The sequence below is a fragment of the Sciurus vulgaris genome, assembly GCF_902686455.1.
Source record: "Sciurus vulgaris genome assembly, chromosome: 9".
Classification (NCBI taxonomy): domain Eukaryota; kingdom Metazoa; phylum Chordata; class Mammalia; order Rodentia; family Sciuridae; genus Sciurus; species Sciurus vulgaris.
In genome coordinates, this window is record NC_136469.1 from 19819128 (window position 1) to 19843580 (window position 24453).

Sequence of the window (24453 nt, forward strand, 5' to 3'; positions counted from 1 at the left end):
ACAGAAACTATACATTCTTTTCAAAATCATACGGAACATAAGGATTCACAACGTTCTCAACTTTTATCACACAGATAACATTTTCTTAACAACAATGCAATCAGATTAGACATCAACAATAAAAAGATGGAGGTAAAACTCAATATGTTTGAAGAAAATAAACGTACTCCCAAATAACCCTGGGCTAAACAAATTTTTAAAACGGAATGGCTATTGAAAATATTTACATAACAAGATGTTTAATGATCAGCTTTAGTGGCACCTAGGAGTAAGTTTATAGTTTGAAATATATTTGTTAAAACACAGGAAGATGTTTGGCACTGCCCACCTTGATCAAATATGTGCTATCTATTTCTTTAGATGTTCCAGCAAGATGGAGAAGAGCATATGCCAATTCACATAGAACTTGTCTGTGACAATCGCACATTTCTGAGCTTTAGCTATTTATTGAGATTACGGGATGGTCTTGTTATCTATGTTGATAAAATACAGTTCTTAATTTTAAAAAATGTCCCTGCCTTGGCTGTTTTTTAGATAGTAAATTGTAATAGTTGCAAACATCATAAACAAAGGATCAATTATTGTTATTATTATTTTTTTTTTGGCAGTACTGGGGATGAAACCATGTGCATTCTAAGCAAGCGCTCTACCACTGAGTTATACCCCCACCTTCTGTCTATTCCCCCACCCCCTTGGCATAAGAGGTCATTTAAAATTTTCAAGTTTGCTGGTTTCTTCATTGTTTTTCCTCTTCTAGATAATTATGTGTTCTCACTACTACAATTTCTGAAAGATGCTATTAGAAATCAAGTTTATCTGCAGTTTCTTCTTGGTATTCTTATTATCTTCAAATTTTCTGAAATGAAAATGAGACACCTGTAACTTCTAGAAATAACATAACTCATAAAGATATAATTATTTCTGTAGCAATTTCTTGATAGTTTACTCATTGTACCTTCTTTGATATCACTACATCACCCTCTTTAAATGGAGAAGATAACTTTGCATTGACAAAAAATAATTCTTAAGATGCATTATTAGATAATGCCTGTTTCATAGGCTGTCATGGTGTTAAAAATTGTGAAAGTGGATTCCTGGGAAATGATTATCATTACAGCCAAAGAACTATTGTAGATAGTTGTAGAAAGGAGTTAGTGTAACTTACCATGAAAACACATACAACAATCCTTTAATTATAATTAATGGAAGTCAGAGATTAAATGTAAAATTTAATGAGCTGAAGGAATTTTGCTGTCAACATAAAATAATAGAGTTATTACATTTTATATGACAACAGTTTTGGATTTCTTGTAAGTGAAAGGGGGAAAATGCCCACAATGATTCTAAAAAATCAATGTTGTTCTTTGGGAAAGAACATCATTTTCTAGTCCCAAAATCTAAGAACTTTCTAAAAAGATGCTATGGATCTTTACATTAAAAGGAAACATAAACTTGAAATAAAATGCAAAAATGTTGAATATCATTCTTTAATAAAAGTCAAGGCTATTCCCATAGTCTTGACTCGGTCTAGTTGAAGCTTTCTGATGGGAAGTATCCTTCCTTCTACTCCCTCTTCCTCCACTTCAGTCAGGCTTGTCATGCTTCGAAACAGCAACGACAAAACAAATGAGACATAGGTGAAAAAGTAATTGTTGAACTGCAAGATAACTGGATTTGTGTGTTTTATCTGGCAGCCCTATCTCTAATGCATTTAAATGCTTGGCCCTGCACCTGGTGCAATGAAGTAAAAGAAACATTACTTCTCATATAGGAAAGAACATGAGTTAGTCCTAGAAAAACATGCTATTTTGCTTGCTTATTAATTTTTTTAAAATCTCCAGTGTGAGCATTTTTCATTATTAATTTTTTAACTTGTTCTAATTAGTCGTACATGACAGTAGACTGCATTTATACATTTTGATAGATCATACATAAATGGAGTGTAATTTCTCATTTTCTGATTGTACATATCAGAAAATTGTACATGATCATATCGGTCATGCAATCCTATATGTACATGAGATAATAATACCTGTTTCACTACTATCCTTCCTATCAGTGTGAATATTTTATATGGATTTTCAGAAAATACCATTTTACAAACACCAAAATATTTTAGTAACTTCTAAAGGAAAATTTGTTATGTTTATTAGAGATTCTGTATGTGACATGTTAAGCAACATTTAAATGGAAGTTCCAGGCAAGTTTCAAAAAAATTCAAACTAAGAAAGCTCATCACTAAGAAGACATTATATTTCTTGTTTCATTAGTTTATTTTTTGACCTACAAGTTAGATAAATAATATTCTTTTTACTTATTAAAACTGTAGTATAGAAAACATGTTTTAAAAGTTTTATAGTAAGTATAATACATAATTTAACTGGTTAAGGAATGAATTATACATAAATGTTTTAAGGAAAGAGTTGTAGGAATGAATATTAAGGAATCAGAAACAAAAATTGAACATATAAAGTACACAATATTTTAAAATAACATAAGATTAACAAATGTCTAATAACTTCCTACATATTTATACTGCCTACATATTTATGTCAATCTTTATACTTACCACTTTATTATTAAAGGCTTAACTTTTTAAAAAAATGATGTAGTCTCTTATCCACTCTTAAAAAGGTTGAGAAATAGTTTTATTCTTGTTATGCTACTTTTTCCAAAGAATGAGTCTGATGATTTTTAAAGGAGGTGTTAAAATTATGAAAGTCCTAATAATGGATATCCTGTTAGAAATTTTTAAAATAATTTAAATATAATCACATATGGCATATTATTTGCTACTAATTCTATTTTATGTAGTATTAAGCATACGAAGGAAAAAAACCAAGATTACAACATCAAAATATGAAGGCTAATATATACATTCTTAATCTGTCATGAATTTACAAATGCTAAAATATCTTATGTGGCAAAAATATAAAATGTTAGAGAAGCATCCCATTATATAAAACAAGATGACCAAAAATAAGAAGACATAGACCAGTTTCTGCCTACATCATCTGCTGCCATATTTTGTGTTTTTAAAAAAAAAATTTTTGATGGTGGTTTTTCTTGCTTTAAAATTCACAATGGTTAAAATGTTATTATTCCAGGGGCTTCCGTGTCTTGTCTGCTGTGCAAACTTATTCCTGGATTCTACCTCGCCTGAGAGTTGACAGCTGACTGAGTTCCCACGTTCCCCATACTCCTCCAGGAGTGCGGTGTGGAATTTAAGGCAGGAAAGATAGAAAGAGGGCAGGTTATGAGTGACGGGAGGATGTGAATGTGCTTATTTCTCATTTCAGCTGACAAGCGATTAAAGCAAGTATTTCCTTTGTTGTGGGAAGACTCTAAGGATAGCGATGCCAATTGCATCGCAAAGGTGAAGAAGCCTTAAAGGTCATTGAAGTTCTACTTTTTGTTTTATTGTTGAAGAAACCTCAGAGGAGCGTTTGTCCAATATCAAATACACACATATATGTATGTATATAGTCCAAGGTCACTGTGACTGCCTTCGGTGTTTTGAAAATGAACCCTTTGTTTTTTGTAATCCACTAACTGTTCCTGTGGTTTGGATGAGTAACTCTCCAGAGGAGAGGTGATGGAAACTTAAGGAGGTGGGGCCTACTGGGAGAAAGTTAGGTCACTGAGGATGTGCCTTAAAGGGGATACTAGAACCTTGCCTCTTTTCTTTCTTTGCTTTTCCATTACCTCTGCCATGTGCTCCCATCATGATGTACTGTGCCACAACAGTCCCAAAGCAATAAGCTGAGGAAGATGTGGAAGGAAACCTTTGAAACTGTAAGTCAAAATAAACCATTTCCCTTATTAAGGCAAATGATCAATTATGTCAGGTGTTTAGTCACAGTGATGAAAGCTCACTGACAAAGATGCTAAGTCAATTATCAATAATATTGTTTCCAAAAATAATGCGAAATTTAAGAACAACTAAATACCAAAGAAAGCTGAAATTTTCTTTATCTGGTAAAGAGTCATCTAAATTTAAAAAACCTATAAATCTAAACTAAACAATAAGAGCCCGCTATTTTTGAAATATCCTTTTTTTATAATTTTGAATTTTAGACTTAGCAAATTTTATTATGATTTTCAAAACACATTTTGAATGTTATTACTTGAATTGCGCAGCTGAAAATAGGAAGGTGAACACATTGATGTAGGCTGTAATTTTCTTTATCATGATAAATAACTTGGGTCTTTAAAAGTTAATTGCTAAATTTCTAAGTTCTCTTCACAACAAATGGTTTTATTGCACGTGAATTGTGCCTGAACACAGCATTTTATAGTCTCTTACATTATCACTCCTTTTCTAAATGATATTTATAATTGCATGAAACGTTATACACTACTAAGTTCCATTTCAAAATCTTACTTTGAAATATTGTTCTTTTCCGGGAAATGATGAATGTATACCCACATGCTGGAAAAGAGAAGGTTTGTGCTGAATAAGTACTTCCTTCAGGCGAGTTGTGCACTGTCTCTGGGAAGAAAATGAAACAACAATCTTCTGTAACATCCCAGGTATTCCTTATTTATTTATTTATTTATTTATTTTGCAGTGCTGGGGATTGAACCCAGGGCCTTGTGTTTACAAGGCAAGCACTCTACCAACTGAGCTACCTCCCCAGCCCCCAGGTATTCCTTTTTATCACATTTACAGATGACAGGATTTTTATGACATTTATTTTTGCTACAGTTCTACGTTGCTATTTTAAAATTTAAGCAAACCTTTAATTCATAGCTCTTCTTTTCATAAGAACAATAGAGCAAAGTTGAGAAAAGAGAAGGTTTTAGTTAAAGCCTGTATTTCCATGAACTCTGTCTCAGAAAGTTAGGCAACTAGTGCATCAGCTACCATTTTCCTTTCCTTTCTTCTTATTGCAATAATTTAAACGAAAATGGTAGTACTTTCCTATCTTTTTCTGTCACTACATTATTCTGCCTTTCTCTTCCTGTACTCATTAATATACACAAGATTTTTTTGTTCTGTTTTGTTTTTAAATAGCAGGTTTACTCAGATGCATTTCTACCGAATACTGAAAGTAGGAAAATTTTATATTAAGGGATCATTTTCCTAACTATAATGATTTCATGATCTAGAATTAATTCAACTTGAAACTACATTACTATCAGATAAAATTGGTTGAGGAGTTAAAATATAACAAATATGACAGTATTTGCTAAGCAGTTAGTGAAACTCTGGTAGGAGCTTATTGTCAAAAGGAACTCCAGCAGGACCCTCCTCCAAAGAGCCTGCTGGTAAAGTCAAGCTATGTGAATTATATATGGCAGTAAGGAAAGTAACAATCCAAGGGAGTTCTTGTAGTATCCATTCAAGTCTTTTGCCATTTTTTAACTGGATTGTTCATTCATCTGTTGCTGGGTTTATAAGTTCTCTCAATATATTTTGTATGTAAGTCCATTGCTGGTTATGGAATTTATCAATATTTTCTCCTAGTCCGTCATCTCTTGTCATTCTCTTAACGGTATCTTTTGCAACACAGAAGTTGTTTATTTATTTTTCATTTTGCTGAAGTCCAAGTTCCTCCCTATTCCCATTTGGCTAAGAGTTTTTTTTTTTTTTTATCATGAGTAGACGTTGAATTTTGTCAAGTGATTTTTATTTTTGCCTTAATTGATATTAAAACATGACTTTTCTTCCTTAGAATAATAAATGGATAGATTACATTGTATGGTTTTCAAATATTAAGCCAGTCTTGTATTCATAAGATAAATAGCAATTGGCATGTATATTACTCTTTTTATGTATTGCTGGATTCAATTCACTATTTTTTGGTTGAGAATTTTTGTATCAATATTCATGAAGGTGTTTGTCCTTGGTTTTGTTTTTGGCATTGTCTTTGTCTGGTTTTCATGTCAGGGTAAAATGGGTTGGGATAATTGCTATTATTTCTTCTTTAAATGTTTAAATAGAATTCATCTTTGAAATCATCCGGACCTGAAGATTTCTTTCTCAAAAGGTTCTTCATTGTTTTTCTAATTTCTTCAATACCTATATTACCATTCAGGTTGCCTACTTAATCCCAGTGAATTTTGATAGTTTGCAAATTTTGATGAATGGTTCATTTAAGTTGATGAATTTATACCCAAAGAACTGTTTGTAGAGTTCCCTGTTTATCCTTGTGTCTTCTTTTTTTGTCAGTTGTTAGAAATGTATCGGTTTCATTGTTCTTCACAGAACTAGCTTTTGGTTTCATTAATCTTCTCTATTGTTTTTTTTTTTTTTCTGTTTCTGTCATTATTTTCTCCCCCTGCTTGCTTTATTTTGCCCTTATTTTCTGCTTTATTAAGGCAGCAACAGATGTTAATGTGAGAGCTTTCTTCTAAGATTTACTGGTAATGCCATAAATCCCTCTCTAGCTCTTTAGTTGGATGCCACAAATATCAATACACTGTATTTTTATTCAGTTTAAATAATTTTCTCATTTCCTTTGAGGCATCCTATTACACCCGTGGTTTATTGAGAAGCATGTTGCCTACTTTCCATATGTTTGAGATTTTACTTATCTTTCTATTATGATTTCCAATTTGAGCCTGCTGTGGTCAGCGCATACTTTTTTATTATTTCAATTTAAATTTGGTAAGCTTTGTTTTATGATCCAAGATGTGGCTATTTTGGTGACTTTCCTATGTGTATTTTCAAAGAATTCATGTTTCACTATTGTTGGGTATAGTGGTTTTTAAATATGAATAAGATCCTGTTGGTAGCTGCTGTTGTTCAGTTCTCTCTTCTCCTTGCTGTTTATTGTCTTCCTCAGAGAAGAGTGTTAAAGTCTCCGAGTATGTTTGTGGATAAATCTATTTCTCCTTTCAGTTCTGTTAGATTTGACTTCATGTACTCTGAGTCTCTGAAGTTGAATGCATACACTTAGGATTGATGTCTTCTGGGTGAACTCACACTTTTATCAGCACTTAATACCATATTTTTCCATGTATTACTTTTTTATTTTTATTTATTTATTTTTTTTGAGACAGGGTCTCACTAAATTGCTTAGAGTCTTGCTAAGTTGCTAAGGCTGATTTTGAACTTGTGATCCTCCTGCCCTAGCCTCCAGGGTCACTGGGCTTACATTCATGCACCATAGGGCCCAGTTTCCATGTAGGACTTTCAACCTATACCTTATATTTGAACTGAGTATAGACATTGGCTGTTGTATCATTTAAGAAAATCTATTGTGATGATCCCTTCATTGCTATATTCTGACCATTTATATTTAATATAAATATTGGAATGTCTGGATTTATGTCTACCTTTCTTTTATTTATTCATTCTATCTTTGGCTGTTTCCACTTTTCACTGCATTTTTGGTTTGTAAGTATTTCATTAATATACAAAAATGTTGGTATAAAATTGAGAGTATCAGAAGTTTAAAAAAATTGACACACTTATCAAATTTGGGTTGGTAAACAAATTTTAGGTAATTACATTAGACAGTGTTTTCTTAAAATAATTGCTATTTATAAAGTAAAGAAATACTCACAAAATTTTCTGCTGGGTCACACATCTTTGCCTGAAATAAAGTCTCTAAGAGCCAGTCTATGGGTTTATCTTTGTAGAACATTAAGAAAAATTGTACAAAGCCAGGTAAGTCCTCAGTTCTAAACAGTTTTCCTATAGACAAAAGTAAATAAATGCAAATAATTCACAAATAGTTGTATTCCATTAACATGGGAAAAGAGCAAATATTAAAAGTTAAATATAACCTATTCTTTAGAAGTCAGGTATAAAATAGCAATGAATTTGGAAGATGAGAAAGTAAAATACTATATCTGCTTAACTTTTGATTAAGGGTTACCAGTTCTGAAGAAAAGATTACAAACTGGTTTAGATTAACTGATAATCTCAGGAAATCAATTTTGATATCTAGTGCAAACTGGTTGTCTAAAATCAAGTGAAAGATAAGTAAATGAAGTGGAAAGTACAAGAGCTGTAATCTCTTACTGAACTTTGTACAAAGTGTGATTTTTTTTACCTGACCTTTGTAACACTTTATCAATCTACTGCCTAGTTACTTTTAGTACTTAACTTTTATTAAAATGCTGTATTATTTTAATATTTGAGCATTGTTTTATTCAAATGTTTTTATATTATGATTCTTAAAGATTAACTATATTTAAAATATGAATCTATCAGGTGTAGTTGCTTTTTCTAATATACTTCATCTTTAATTTTAAAGTGAAATAAAAGGTATAAGATTCAGTTAAATGGCCATTTAAAAGTAAATCATGCAAAATACCTTTAACCAGTTAACAAGCATGATCTTAGGATGTAAGCATGTTTCATTTTTCCTTGAAACTTGAATTTTTGTTAGTAATTTAAGTAAATGGTTGCATTTTGACTTTTGGTACTCATTTACATATTAAGCCAAAGCAAGGGTTTTGATAACAGGAAGAGTTGATTCATTGCCTCAGCTGCTGTTAACATGCTGTAAAATTCTTTTTGTTAGTTTCATATTTTTGGTAAATAAACAATAAAAGAACTTTCATCATGAGAAGGCAAAGCCTGCACAAAGTTAAGCCTCAGTAAGACTTTGGTGTCATGCCCAGACATGTATGCAGTGATTAAAATGTAAATACTCTGTGCTTTGTGTATTTGAAGTTCCTGACACAGAAAATTCTTTGAGAATATTAAAGTCCCAGAGTAATACAATGAGATTATTTCTTCCTGGAACTTCTCATCAGGTATTGTGTTTACCTATAATTTTTTTTTTTTATTTTAACCAAGGCTGAGTAAAAACCTTTGAAGTTTAAAATGTTGTGGAAACTTCGAGAAAAGAAATGTGATCAGGTAAGTGTATCAAGAACAAATTGACCTTACTAAGCAATCAGTGGAAACTTTACACTCCTCCGAATGGCAAATAAATAAAACCAAATGTGGACAAGCACACTGTTCCCAGAACAATGAGCACTGTGCTTATAAGAGCATCAACTACAGTCGATCTGCAAAGCAATCCACTGTATTTGATACCCAGCTATATTCATCCTTAGTTATCCCACTCCAGGGGACATACAGTTCATTTCTTTTTTTTTTCTTTTTTTTCTTTTTTCTGTGGCAGAAGAAAGTTGACAACAATCAAGGTCTGCAACTCAGGGAGTGGGTAAGTCAAATGGATTATTATTCAGTATATGTGCAACAGTAAAAATAAATAAGTAAATAAAGTGAATGGACATAAAGCGACATGTTGACAGTTTAAACGTCTAGGTTTGCAGGGCACAGTGGGTATACTTCTGTAAGCCCAGCAGCTCAGGAGTCTGAGGCAGAAGTTCCAAGACAGCCTCAGCAATTTGGTGAGGTCCTAAGCAACTCAGTGAGACCCTCTCTCAAAATAAAAAATAAAAAATAAAAAGGGTTGGGGATGTTTCCCAGTGGTTAGCTACCCCTGGGTTCAATCCTGCAGTACCCCCCCCCAAAAAAAAAAATCTAGTTTCAAGGGAAAATGTAAGGGGCAGAAATAGACTTCTCGTATTACCATTTCTGTACATTTACAACAGGTACAACAAGAGAAGTACCAAATATTTTTACATGGTATGTGCAGATTCGTAAGTGTATCTGAGCATGTTAGAACGAAAACTTCCTAAGGGGCGGGGGAAAGTGAGAGCAGGAATTAAGAATAAAAGGAGAGAATAAAAGAAAATTAGAGGGTGCCTGCATGAATCAGTAATGCTAGGCACTGTGAAATGAGTACTGTGATTGAATTCACTGCCTTGAGAGTCAGTGGGAAGAAAAGGGAAATAAGATGGAAGGAGGAAAGAAGAACACAAGGAAGAAAGAAGGAAGTCTATGGAAGAATTGTTTAAAAAAAAATTCACATAGCTGGGTGTGGTGGCATGCACCTATAATACCAGTGACCTGGAGGCAGAGGCAAGAGCATCCCAAGTTCAAGGTCAGCCTTGGCAATTTAGCAAGACTCTGCCTCAGAATTTTTAAAGGGTTGGGGGTGGGGGAGTGGGGGCATAGTCCAGCTGTAGAGCACTTGCCTAATGTGTGCAAGGCCCTGGGTTCTGTCCCCAACACCACCCCAAGCACATTATGGGCAGTTTAAGGAAATTTTCTGTGGTGGGTATAGTTCATATCATATTTCTGTATTGTTAAAAGAATGTCAACTTTGCCATACTGGAAATTGCAAAGATTCCTTTCTCTACAACTTCAGTTCTTTGAGATTCAAAATTTGGGGGGAAGGGGTTGCTGGGTTTTGAACCCAGACCCTTATACATGCTCTACCACCGAGCTCCACCCGTGGCCCCTCAGTATTCTCCTATGTAAAAAGAGAGAAGCACATCTTTTTCAGAGAGCTACTATGCCAGACTCTCGGCAACCACTTAAAAAGTTGTTTTTATATCACAACTGTGTACATGTATTGATCTGCACATTTTTAGGGTTTATCTAGAAAAAAACTTTTGGTTAGAAAAAACTGAAATTCAGCAACTTGAATCTGAATTTACTATTAAAATAATAGCATCTTCATAAGAATCATGCTGTTCCCATTGGTAACAAACTCTTGGATAAGTTCTTAAAAGGCTTTAAGACTATCGTATGCTAGAAAATCTTGATCCAACAAATGAGACCAATTGCTTACCTATGAATCCAAGTACTGAAAACTGAATATAAAACCAATTATTCGAAGTGATATTATGTAAAAAATCTGTCATTTTTGTGAAGTACATCCTTTTAGCTATAATATCATCTTCTAGCTGGAAAAAAATATAAAACCAAAAGGGCATTACCTTCCATTACCTTCAATGCTTCCACTGTATAACTTATATTAACCTGAAGATAGAAAATACTAATAAGAGAATACACTGAAAAAGTGGGTTTCATGAGGTTAATAATTTTATTTTTAGTTCAGTTCACTGAGGATAGTTACAACTAGTTAATTTTTATTCTCTGATTCTGAGACTAACCAGATCAAGGGCTATCTTTTTTTTTTTTTTTTTTTCTTTTCTTTCCTAAATTCTAACCTGTAACATTCAATTTAAGACCTTCTTGAAGAAATCTGTCTGAATCCATTTTCATCCCCACAAATACTTCAGCTTCTAGGCTAAGACTCTTAGTTTTGCAGGGGCTGTTGTTAAAAGAAAATTTCCTATAGACTGTCTGACTTTACTTTTGTAATTCTGAAGGCTGAGAAGCCAACATCAAGGCGCAGGGTGTCTGGTGTCTGCTGAGGGCTGGGTCTTCAAGCTTGGCATCTTGTATGTGTCCTCTCCTGGTGGAAGAAGCTAGCCAGCTCTGAGTCCTCTTTCTTGAGGGCACTAATCCCAATCCCCAGGGCTCCGCCCTCATGGACTAATCACGTCTTAAAGGCACCACCTCCTCATATCATCCCTTTGGGGGTTAGGGTTTCCATACAGTAACTTGGGGCAGAGGTACACACATCCAGAGCTTAGCAAAGACTAACTTAATTATGCTTGGGATGACAGGTGCCATGTTCTATCTCCAGCTATTACAGCTGACAAAGTGGTCTCTGGCAGAGGTTACAAAAAGGAACCAGACACTCCTGTCCCCATACAAAGATGGTGCTGGAATCCCTAAAATAGCCCTCTTGCTGGTAATCCCAGAGACTCGGGAGGCTGAGGCAGGAGGAGCTCAGGTTCAAGCCGGCCTCAGCAACAGGGAGGTGCCAAGCAGCTGGGTGAAACCCTGTCTCTAAATAAAATACAAAATAGGGCTGGGAATGTGGCTCAGTGGTTAAGTGCCTCTGAGTTCCATCTTTGGTACCCCACCTCCCTCAAAAAATAGCCCTCTGGAAGAGAGAGGGAAGATGGAAATGAGAGCTTACTTTTTCACTTAATATTTACAGTGTATAATTCATAAACCAAGAGTGCCTTCGAAATGGTTCAGAAAAATGTGGAACTCCTCAGGCACATTAACCAGGGCATCAAGCGGAGTTGTTTTTCAGAATTGAAGGAGAATACTGACAGATCTTATGTTTCTAATACATTGCCACCAACTGGGAATCAAAAGGGATGATTTTTTCTTTCAATAAAAGAAAATATTTTACTTTTGGCTCTTCTCTAGCTTTCTCTCTATTCTCCAAAGATATTCTGAAAAGTCTTCTGACAAGTGCATGTTATGTATGTAGTGAGACACATACTTACTATTGGGAATCACAGAGTTACCACCTAGTAGTATGCAAGGATCGAGAAGGTACACACTATCTACGTTGTATCTTTACAAATACAATAAGGCATCGCAGAACTATGCGACTCACAAAGGTGGGCCATGGTGGAGGGTACACAATATCTAGCCTAAAACAGGTGCTGAAAATCCATTTGCTGTGTATAGTAAAATTGTGGGCAGAGAAATAGAGGCAGGGCAATTTCTATTTTTCCCCAAATTTTATATTTCCTCTTTACTTTCCTTCAGGTAACTTTAATTTTTTTCTATTACAATGAACTCTGCAAGAAGATTAATATATAAACAATTTCAAGCTTCACTTTGGCATTTGAATATAATGATATTTTCCATTTTCTGGGTACAAACTAAAGTCAGGGAACACAACTCAAGAAGAAAGAAACTCAAAAAAAGAAGCAGAATATAGGACTTCATTGTCAATTACATATGGACCAAGTTCTCACCTGTAAATAATATATGGCCTTGGACTGGGCATACAGCATCAATATACAAAAATCCAATACTTGTTTCCTTTGCCAACTAAAGATAACCAATAAAATCTGTTAATGTTTGTCATTATTATTTCATTTATAAACACATTTCAGCAATCTAAAAAAATTATTCCAGTTTACTCCCTGCATAGTAGTTATATTAAATAAAAGTGGACCAGTTTATACTAACATGGACACTAGAAACCTTCCATCTTTATTCAATAGGCAGTACCTAAACTAGGCTAAACATAACCCATGTGTTTTATATTTGTTTTCTTACATTTTAATCTAAGTAATTAAAGTTAATATTCTTTCTGATATTATACCTTATTCAGAAATTATTTAAAAAACTTTACTGTAGTGGAATGAGACAGAAATCATCACCCTATGTACATGTATGATTACACAAATGGTGTGAATCTACATGGTGCACAACCATAGAAACGAAATGATGTACCCCATTTGTGTACAATGAATCAAAATGCAGTCTGTAAAAAAATTAAAAGCTAAAAAACAACTTTACTGTAATTTAATACTAAACTAGACACTGATATGAAGTATAATACACAATGCCATCCTCATCCTTTGGGATCTCATATTCAAGTTAGGAAAAGATGAACAATGTCTATCTATGTTGTACCTCTTAAATTCTGAGACCTCAGTCGGTTGCTGGCCATGTAAACTATCGGGGTATAAAAAGGCTGGTACTGAAATGACTTCTAGGGATCCAGACTTCACTTGCCTTTTGAACCTTAAATGGAAGTAAATTGAGGTTTATAACTGAATATTGACTTTACCAAAATAATATACTTAGATATAACTTCTTGAAGGCATAGCTATGTACTATTTTGTCTTGAATTATTTTACTTGTTGATATATCATGTAACTACTACTTTGTAGTCAAAGTATTCATTTTATAAGTTCATGACAGGTCAAAAATTAAGATATATGATATAAAATTAATTTCTTCATAAAAATTATAAGAACTTTGAATGTTTAAGGCTTATGATCAGAGAAGTCCCCTCACACTTGACAAGGGAACTAATATCTTATGATAATAAAGTAGTTTCAACAAAGCAATAACACCTTATCATCTCTAAATGCATGACTTTGAATTTAGGAAGAGTCCTACTGAATAGCAATGTATCTCCTGGAATCAAACTACTACAGCAAGGGCCTTGAATACATTTTAGCATTTTTCTATTAAAAGTTAATATTGATAGACTAACAAGGACATCACTAAAGTAGATAAAATACTTCTGGCTGAAGTTGCAAAATAGATCTTTAACCATGGAAATACAGGATAGGAGATCAGGTAGAACATTTTAAATGGTCTTCCATTAGAGACAGATAATATGGTTTTAAATTTAGACATTAGTTTTTATTAAGATGTTAAAGTTTCAAGAAAATGTTTATGTTTTACTCCCTAAAAATTTAAATAAAGTAGGACCAAGTTTTATATGCACGGTCTCAATATGTGCAAACTCAGCTCAATGACTACCTTCTTGAAAAAGTCCTCAACATCTGCAGATGTCACATTAATTCATAACAATACAATTCCTATCAAAGTCCTTCCTTTGTTTTTTTTTTTTTTCTTTTATTGGTACTGGGAATTGAACCCAGGGGTGATCTACCCCTGAGCTGCATCCCCAGTCCCTTTTTAGATTTTGTTTTGAGACAGGGTCTCCCTAAATTGCTCAGACTGGCCTTGAACTTGCAATCTTCCTCCTCCTGAGTCTCTGAGATTAAAGGTGTGTACCTATAATCAAGGGGGTTTCAAAGTTTCAAAATTTTTCCTTTTTTTTTTTTTTTTTGTACCAGGCATTTAACCACTGGGTCACATCCCCTATTTTTTTCTGTACTTTTTATTTGAGACAGGGTCTTGCTAAATTGCTCAGGGCCTCACTAAGTGCTGAGACTGGCTTTGAACTTTCAATCCTCTTCCCTCAGTCTCCCAAACCCCTGGGATTACAGGCATGCACACTGTGCCCAGTTCAAAGTCCTTCTTCTTTTTCTTCTTCTTTTTTTTTTTTAAGTGTGGTACATTACAGGAAATTTTATTTTATTTTTTATATTTTAGTTGTAGATGGACACCATACCTTTTATTTTATTTATTTATTTTTATGTGGTGCTGAGGATCAAACCCAGTGCGTTACATATGCCAGGCAAGTGCTCTACCACTGAGCCACAACCCCAGCCCTCAAAGTCCTTCTCGATATTAAATTGATTCATCAGTATGTTCCAATGATTGTTAAGCAGAAGAGGTGAAGTAATTTCATACGGTGAGAAACAGAACAGTGTTTTGAACACAATTTTGTTTCTCCCAGGGTCAACAGATTTCATGAAGGATAACATTATAACAATTATTGCATGAAAATCTGAATTCTAGTAAATAGATAAACTACAAAATTGGGAAAAATCATCAACTATTCTTCATCCCAGTTTAGGAATAACAGCAGATTCTGCACAACTCCACTCACTAAAAAGAACATGATCATTTATAAATAACAATTAGGTAGAAAGAAAGTAGTATAGAATAACGATACTGGCTAATTTTAAAATCTATCAGACAGTACTTACCTTTTCGTAATCATGTCAACAACAGACTTTAAATAATCTTCATTACTCTGAAAATAAGAAAAAAATTTATGGAAGCTAAGTGTACCTCATAGTTGTAGTAATACAACATTTTTGCTACAAGTAAATTTAATTTATGTGTGGAATGTCATTATGTCCTAATAATTTCTAATGTTTTACACTTTCTTTAAGAAAATTAAAAATGAATAAGTTTTTAAAAAACTTTGACTTGAATATAGGAAATATTTTATTCTTCTCCCTTTGCCATAGTATATATTACAAATCAGTGGAGGCTGAGGCAGGAGGATCACAAGTTCAAAGCCAGCCTCAGCATTTTAGCAAGACTGTAAGCAACTTAGTAAGACCCTGACTCAAAAAAAAAAAAAAAATTGCTTTTAAAGTCTGGGCATGTGGCTCAGTAATTAAGCACTCCTGGGTTCATGTATCTAAAAGTGTTATGGTCATCTTAGAACAACTTATTTCAAAGAACTACTCTTTGGGGAAAGACCTTCATTTTATGAGTATGAGCTGACAATAAACTTGCTTCAAAATTACCCCACATTTTTCTAGACAGTGTTACTCAATTCTCAAATTTCTTTCTGTCAATAAACTTTGTTCACCTGTTCTTCAAATATCAGAATAGATGACAGATCATTTGTAAAAAGTGTTTGATGGTTTACCCTCTCAGATGATTAAAAAGAGAAAAGATTTCTGGCAATTACAAGATGTGACCTCAGGGTCCATGAATATATCCAACTTAAAATTCTGAAAATATTCTGATGACAGAATGACAGTTCCATTGTCAGACTGGAATACTCTGAAAGGCAACTCTGAATGTATGTTATTGGGTTGTTTGAAAATATCAGACATGATATAATACTTGAATTTCTCAAGATAACCATAATCAAATCAATAAATATTTGTCATGCACTGAAACACATCATAATTTAAACATAGCATCAACATTATACTTCTTAAATCTTCTACATTCTACTTCTAAATTCATTCCCCAATATCTGATTAGTCTACACATTTTATGCAGATGTGCCTTGTATATATGTTACACCTACATCTAAAAATGTTCCCCAAAGGCTCATATGCCAAAGGCTTGGTCCCAGCCTGTGGTGCTACTGGAAGGTGGTGAAGTCCATAAAAAGTGAGGTCTAACCGGGCGTGGTGACACACATCTGTAATAACAGCAGCTTGGGAGGCTGAGGTAGGAGGATCATAAATTGGAGATCAAACTTAGCAGCTTAGAAAGGAACTAAACAATTTAGCAAAACTCTGTCTCAAAACAAAATATTTTTAAAAGGGGGGGGGGGTGGGGACTGCAGATGTTGCTCAGTGGTTAAGCATCCCTGGTCCAAAAACAAAACAAAACAAAACAAAAACAAAAACCAACAAAACAAAACAAAGAACAACAACAAAAAGATGGGTCTAGTGGAAGGAAATTAGGTCATTGGAGGGGTGCTCTTAAAGGGGATGTTGGAGCCCCTTCCCCTCTCTCTCTCTCTCTCTCTCTCTCTCCTCTCTCTCTCTCTCTCTCTCTCTCTCTCCCTCCCTCCCTCTCTCTCTCTCTCCCTCTCTCTCTCTCTCTCTCTCTCTCTCTCTCTCTCTCTCTCTCTCTCTCTCTCTCCCTCCCTCTCTCTCTCTCTCTCTCCCTCTCTCTCTCTCTCTCTCTCTCTCTCTCTCATTCTCTGCTTCCTGGATACCCTGAGGTGAGCAGTTTTCTCCCCATAAGCTCCCACCATGATGTACTGTGCTGCCACAGGTCCGAAGGTCACAAGGCCAAGCCACCATGGACTGAAACTTCTGAAACTGAGCCAAACTACATTTTTCCTCCTTTAAGTTCATTGTCTTAGGTATTGTGTCACAGTAACAGAAAGCAGAAAGTTGACTGGCACAATATGCTTCCAATATTAAGAAATTAAATTAGAGTGAACTAGAATGACTGTTTAATCCTTGACTTTTGTTTTCCTAAGAATTCTTCTATTGCTTGTTTTGTTTAGAGGTTTTCATTTTTCCACATTTAAATGCATTTTTATTATTGGAAATTCAAACAACAAAGGAAATAATAAAGAAAGAATAACAAAAATTCCTCTAACTCTCAGCTTTCAAATATAACCACTATTAATATCTTGGAGACTGTTATTCTAAGATTTGTTCTTTCTTTTTCTTCTATATATATTCAATCTATCTATATCTTTTTCTCCTTCCTTCTTATTTTCATAGATAACATTAAATTAAATGTGATGGTTTTCAACTTTTTTCACTCAACAGTATAATATGAACATGATTCTATATCTGTGTGTATAGATTTTCAGTCTCCTTTCAATGACTGCAGAGTATCACATTATAAAATATGTAACAAAGTATTTAATTAGCCTGTTATTGATAAGTATTAGGGGCATATTTAGCAGTATGCTTTTATAAAGCAATTGGCACACTGAAAATCCCTGAAATTATTATTTATTGAACACTTACTCTGTACATGCAGCACTCTAAGAACAAACACAGTAAATATATTAGCTGATCTTGTACCCAAACACCCTCACCAAATAGATAATATTATCTCCTGAATTTTACAGATAAGTGAGGCACAGAGAAATTAAGTAAGTTGTCCAAGCTCACAAACCAGGTAGCAAAGAAGGGGTTAACAATGCTGACCCAGATTTTGCATCCTCATCTATCATGCTATACTGTGATATTTTTATTGTGTTAAATACTTGCTTGATTGTTCCTAAGGATAAACTCCCAGAATTCGGATTTCTGAGACAAAGGATATACACATTTTAATTATGAATCGTGTTGTCAAATTTCTCTCCCAAAGGTCTTTTGGCATTAATATTTATACAGTACTTTATAGTTTTACTCAAATTTTCAAAATGGTACAATGATTACCATCCTGGTAGTATGTGCAAATTAGAAGTCTTTGTAGCCATTGGGAAGACCAAAATTTGAATCTGCTCTATTAATCACTGAGCAAATTACTTACTTTCTTTAAGATCAGTTCTTCCATCAGGAAAATCAGGATAGTGATATCTACTTTACACTGACATAATGCAGGTTTTAGGTAATGTCTAGAAATACTGACCACCATTCCTCAGCACTGGAGTTTTTCAATTAATGGTAGTTGTTTTTACCTAATATAAATCGTCTCTGGATTCATATACCAACCTTTCATTGGGTTGGGTAGGTTTTGTTACTATTGCATCAATTTTAATGTTCCATTTGTAAATATCATTTCTGTATCTTACAGTATACCTGGATCCTATATCAAATGCAATTAAAATTTAACAACCTTGTATCTCTCACATTACACTATTATGTTTTCTTTTTAGAATTACATATTTAATTCTTCTCAGTGGTGCCAAGCAAGGATTAAATATATTGGATGCCACCCCCAAAAGGTGTCTATGAATTGTCTTTTTTTTTTTTTTTAATTGAAGAAAAAAATTCCAAAATGGTAATGATTACAACTGAGAAAGGCAACCTGGAGACTCCAGGGTGAGAGTCAAGAGAACCTCTCAGTTTTTCACACTCACATCTGCAACAGAGACGATCACCACAGAGTCCTTCTCTTCTGCAGGTGTCATCCTGGTGATGATGGAGTTCAGTGTTTGCTTCAGGTAACTTTGAGTTCCTCTGTTAACTGTGGAAATACCTAGCGCGAAGGTAACTAGAGACAAAGGAATAGGAGGCTTAAATCACAGAGCAAACATAATTTAGCATTAATTCTGTGCTCATTTCTATGCCTGGACAGTCTTATGGTGAGAGTGTTGGAAAACATACTACAAAACTAACTCCAACTTATTGATTTTATCACATTTTTTTCATTTTTTGTTGGAGGGAATTCTGATTCACACCCAAGAGACTCCATGATGTTCTTATGTGGGAGGATTCTGGTGCAGTAAGAATAAAACCAAATTCTTTCTTTCCATTTGTTAATAGCTTTCACCTAACTCACAATGGCTGATTTATCTACTCTATTTACTAGAGATACTCTGGAACCCCAAACATGAAAAAATGCCATGAAATAGTTTCACCTGTGAAAATAAAAATGTCCGAAGTGATTTCTGAAAGGCTGGATGGCATGAGTGCATGCCCTCATGCCTTCCATTGCCTGTAATGAGGGCAGCAGGGGGACAGGCCCCATTGCCCTGGCTGCCCCAGTGCCCTCTGCAGGAGGGAAGGCAGCGCACACAGCCCCGCTAGCCTCCCTTTTTCCACCTGTAAGATGGAGGTAAGGCCCTCTGGGATGGCTGAGTGAGGCATTCAGAAGATCCTCTTTATAGAAAGCAGAAAAAAAAACTGGAAAGAAAAATTAGTGAAAACAATCATCTCAGGACTCTGTCAGATAACAAACTGAAAAATGTTTAGTTAAGAAAAACTAACTTTGGTAACTACAGGAGGAATCGTTATTTTGCTGATTAGTCTTGAGTCTGGACATGTTTCGTACGTTTGTTGGCCCTTAGATAGCCCCTTCCGGGAAATCCCTCCTTAAGCCCTTACCCATATCTCTACTGAGGGTTCTGCATTTACAAAAATGATTTATTGATGCTCTTTGCAGATTCTGAATATGACAATTTTGTCAGTTTTGTGTGTTATAAATGTCATCTTCCACTCTGTGTTTCCTTTTCAAAGTTTTGCCTCTGGGTGGAGAGAAATTCTTTGTTTTCATGCAGTACAGCGTAGCAATCATTTTCTTTATAGTTCATGCTTTTTGAGTCTTATTGAGAAAACTTTGCTTATCTTCAGGTCATAAGGACATTCTCCTGAGTCAGCTTCTAGAAGACTTAGAAATATGAATTTCAGATTTCAGCTTTCAGATTTAGAAATATGAATCAGTCGGAGTTGGTTTTCATGGATGCTGTGAGACTGGCAAGACGTTTTAAGATGAGAGAATCCACCAGAAATGTAACTTGTGGCCTGGTTTCCCATGCTTTCAGACAGAAACTCTTTTTGTTTTGGTCTTATTCTGATTTGTTTTGTTTTGTTGGTGCTGGGGATCAAATCCAGGGCCTCACCCATGAGGGAAAGCCCTCTGCCATTAAGTTACACCTCCAGAGTCTCTGTGCACATTTTTAAATGCTAGACTCCTAAGAGAGAATCAGATGCAGTTAAAGAGTTTGACAAGTAGGAACTTAAAAAGTTCTTTAATCTCTCTAAACTTCAGCTTTCTCAGGAGTGAAAATGAAGATGATAATAATAATCTCCATTACTGCATTGGACAGTACAGATTAAATGGTATAATGAGAGAAAGCCCAGAAGTCAGTATGGGGAACACAGGAGGAATTCAGCTGATGTTGATCAACACCACGTGGCAGCCTAATTCCAACACAGAAGGCTTGGATAACACGTCAGAGGCATGTGACACAGACCTCTGCTGTTCCCAAGGAGCTGTACAGAGCAGAGGGTCAGCAAATCTTTCCTGTGAAGGGTAAGACAGTGAACATGTTTGACTCTTGAGACAAGCCAGGTGCTGTGTTTTAGATAACTATCCACCCAAAGCTCAGTGTTAAAGGCTTGGTTCTCTGCCCGTGGTGGTCTTTGGAGGTTATCGAACCTTTAAGAGGTACAACCTAGTGGGAGGCTCTTCAGTCATGGGGGTGTGCTCTGGAAGGGGATACTGGAACCTTCTTTGCTTCTGGCTGCCTTGCGTATGAAGTTTGTTCCACCATGTGTTCTCTGCCATGATGTGCTTCCTCACCACAGACCCCAAAGGAATAGACACCAGAAAATGGACTGCAACCTCCAAAAGTGTGAGCCAAAACAAAACCTTCCTCTTTTTAAAGTTGATTATCTCAGGTGTTTTGTTACAATAAAGGAAAACTAATACACTGTCTCTGTCACAAATACTATCATGGTACTCTAGCACAGAAACAGACATAGGTAATAAGTAAATGAGTGGTAATGATTATGTTCCAATGAAGCTATACGTAAAATCACTCACTGTATGTAAAGTTACTCACTCTCTGAAATGAAAGAGGTTTGTGGGAATGACAGGCAGTCAGAGACTTGGCCTAATATTCCTGCTTCGAACTCCAGGACTTTTTCTCACTATGTATACTGGTGAATTTCAACTCATTCTTCAAGGTTGAGCTCAAACATCACCCCTTCTATAAAGCTTTGCCTGACACCAAGAAAGATGAGGAAATAGGAAAATAACCAGCTAAGAAAGGCTTTATCAAAATGAGGAGAACGGATTTGTCAAGTACTTAGCAAAGGTTTCAGATATATTTGATTAATATTGATTTACTTTTAAAGCTTCTATATTAAGATTGAATTTCAATTCAAATCACTAACGCTTATGGAATTATTTTCTGTCAGACAATATGCTGGTAATTCACATTACTCAAACAGGCTGGTGGTCTACAGAACAATTTGAGTATTATATTAATGGATTACACTTTCAAACTTAAAAGTATATTCCTAAACATCAAGTATTTGCATTTAATTTTTCAATTTCAAATTTTCTTACCATTTGTTTTCCCTTTGCTGATGATTACATCAGGATAGATCCTGGAAACTTTCCTTAGATGAGGAAGAAAGAACTTCAAGGCTTCAAATCTATTAGATTCAGTTTCATTCTCCCTTGGGGTAACCATTTTCTCATCTGAGAGAAGAAAAATAGCACTTCTGAATTTATAGCCATGGGTATTTTCCCCCTATGACACATTTTTAAAAATTGGGATTAACAAATTAACCCCAGATTAATTTAGTGTTCAGAGAAATACACTCAAGTGAAAATTATCAAAATCATAATACTATAAAGTATAGCTCTAATACTATTGACTGATATTTATTTTTAAAGCAATGTTTAATTTAAACCTAGCACAATGAGCTATACCAGAGGCCCATACAGCTGTCATTTCCGAATGAAGGAAATAAAACTGAAACCTGCTACAAATTATTTCCTCTGTTCCTTTGATTAATATCATTTTGTCAAGGTTTGTATCTTTATAACTTTTTTTATAGATTTAATGACCCTATTTGTACTATTCATTAGAATTTTCTTCTGTAATTCTGAAAAAAAAATTAAAACAATATTTGGAGGCTTCACACAATCCAATTTTAACTGATACACATAGTGCAGAAATCAAAACAGTACAGTATTATATAAAAATAGACATGTAGACTAGTGGAACAGAGTACAGATTCATATATATGTGGGTGAGGTTTCTCCTCCTCCCCCTCCTCCCCCCTCTCCTCCTCCTCCCCCCTTTTCCCCTTCTCCTCCCCCTCCTCTTCCTCCTCCTTCTTGTAGTGCTAAGGATTGCCTACCAGACAAGTGTTCTACAACTGAGCTCTGTCCCCAGTCCTGGTTGACTGATTTTTGAATTGAAGTCACTAAACATTTATGGAGTTGTTATTTTCTGCCAGATAATATGCTGACTTCTGGTAATTCAAATTAAAAGTTCAAAAACAATCAATGCAAAAAATACAGTTAACAAGAAGGTGGTAGAACACTTGGGCCTCCGTGTGGGGAAAAAATTGAACTTTCACCTGTACTTCATATTACTTCTAAAAATTATCTTTAAGAAACTAAAAAAAACGAATGTAAAACATAAAAGTATGAAAATATTAAGAACAAAATGTTCATGACATCGGGCTACATAAAGAGGTCTTAGATACAACATAAAACAAAAAACAAATAGATAAATAAATAAATATACAATAGAAAAATTGATAAATTAGTCTTCATCAAAACTTTAAAATATTTGCCCTCTGAAGACCATAATAAAGAAAATGATAAGACATGCCACAGAGTGGAAGAAAATATTTCCAATTCACATATTCATCTGATATATATCCAGGGTAATATATGGAACTCTCCAAGTTCAATGAGAAAGCAAACTAATCAAACAAAAAAATGGGCAAAGAATTTGAAAATAGATATTTCTTCAAAGAAGATAGATGAATGACAAAATAAAAGAACAAGAAAAATCTTCACCATCATTAGCCACTAAGGAAATAGAACTTAAAACTGAGATATTCTAATCCTAGCAGGGCTGTAATAAATGGGAGTGACTGGGCTCTCATACACTGCTGTAGAGAATGCAAAATGGCAATGAACTATGGAAAAATCTGGCAGTTTCTTTTTTGATTCCAGGGACTGAACCCAGGGACATTTAACCACAGAGTCACATCCCCAGCCCTTTTAATTTGTTTTGTTTTGTTTTGTTTTGTTTTTGTTTTGAGACAAGTTCTCACTAAGATGCTTAGGGCCTCACTAAGTTGCTGAGGCTGTCTTTGAACTTGTGATTCTCCTGCCTCAGCCTCCTGAGTTGCTGGGATTACAGGCATGCGCCACTGCTCCTGCCAAGTCTGGCCGTTTCTTACAAAGTAAAGCATGCGTGTGCCAGATGATCCATCAGCCCGACTTTTAGGTAGTAATCCTAAGAAAATAAAAACTTATCTTCATACAAAAAACATGTTATAGCGACATTTATTTGTAATAGCTGAAAACTGAATATAACCCAAATTTCCCTCAATTGGTGAAAGGATAAACAAACCGTCTCCATTGGAAATGCATACAATGGAATGCTACCCAGCAGTCAAAAAAGAACAAATGATTGGTCTCAAAACAATTGAATGTATATATGTTAATTGAAAGAAACAAGTTTCAAAGGATTACACACTGTGTGAGTTTGTTTTTATGGCATCTTGGAAAAGGCAGTACTATAGGAACAGAAAACTGATCAGTAGATGCCAAGGCTAAGAGTGGGAGGAAGGTTTGACTGTCCAGGGGAAGCACAAGGGAGGGGTTTTTATCCTGGGGAAATGGGGAGCCACTGAAGGTGTTGCCTGCACTTTGTTTAGAGTGAATATAAATAGGTAAGAACAAGAAGAGAGAAAAATCAGGAGTAAGGGTGATTCAGATGAGGCATGAAGCAGTCTGACCGGTGTAGTGGAGAGGTCGATAGAAAACCCAGGCACACTTGTGAGATGCCCAGGATGATGAATCAAGAGAATTGTGTGCTGCCTGTTTGGAGTCATGCAAGAGGGAGCCAGCGGACTCACAGGTGATGCCCAGGTCTCTGGATGCATCTGTGGGGTGGATCAAGGGTGGTGCAGTTCACAGAGACAGAAAACAGGAAGAACGCTGTCAAGGTAGAGATGAGGGAGCAAATCAGTTATGTCGCTTACCTGATTTCTGCATGTCTCATTGTAAAAGAATGGGTACCAGCTGGTTGTGTTTAACCAAGGCAAAATGCCCTAAAATCAGAAGGCTTC

The 24453-nt window shown here is 35.0% G+C and overlaps 1 protein-coding gene across 1 annotated transcript in view; it reads right to left on the minus strand.

The window, feature by feature from the left end:
* The window catches only part of MGAT4D (MGAT4 family member D), a gene marked incomplete at both ends in the record, with an annotated part of 43658 nt that overhangs the window by 3773 nt on the left and 15432 nt on the right, over positions 1 to 24453 (minus strand). The window contains 9 exons of the mRNA XM_079153133.1: positions 4128 to 4140; positions 4385 to 4492; positions 7515 to 7645; positions 10611 to 10725; positions 12613 to 12688; positions 13280 to 13390; positions 15220 to 15266; positions 18762 to 18895; positions 21698 to 21832. Of these exons, the coding sequence (XP_079009259.1) occupies positions 4128 to 4140; positions 4385 to 4492; positions 7515 to 7645; positions 10611 to 10725; positions 12613 to 12688; positions 13280 to 13390; positions 15220 to 15266; positions 18762 to 18895; positions 21698 to 21832 (870 nt within the window). The remainder of the gene's footprint in view (positions 1 to 4127; positions 4141 to 4384; positions 4493 to 7514; positions 7646 to 10610; positions 10726 to 12612; positions 12689 to 13279; positions 13391 to 15219; positions 15267 to 18761; positions 18896 to 21697; positions 21833 to 24453) is intronic.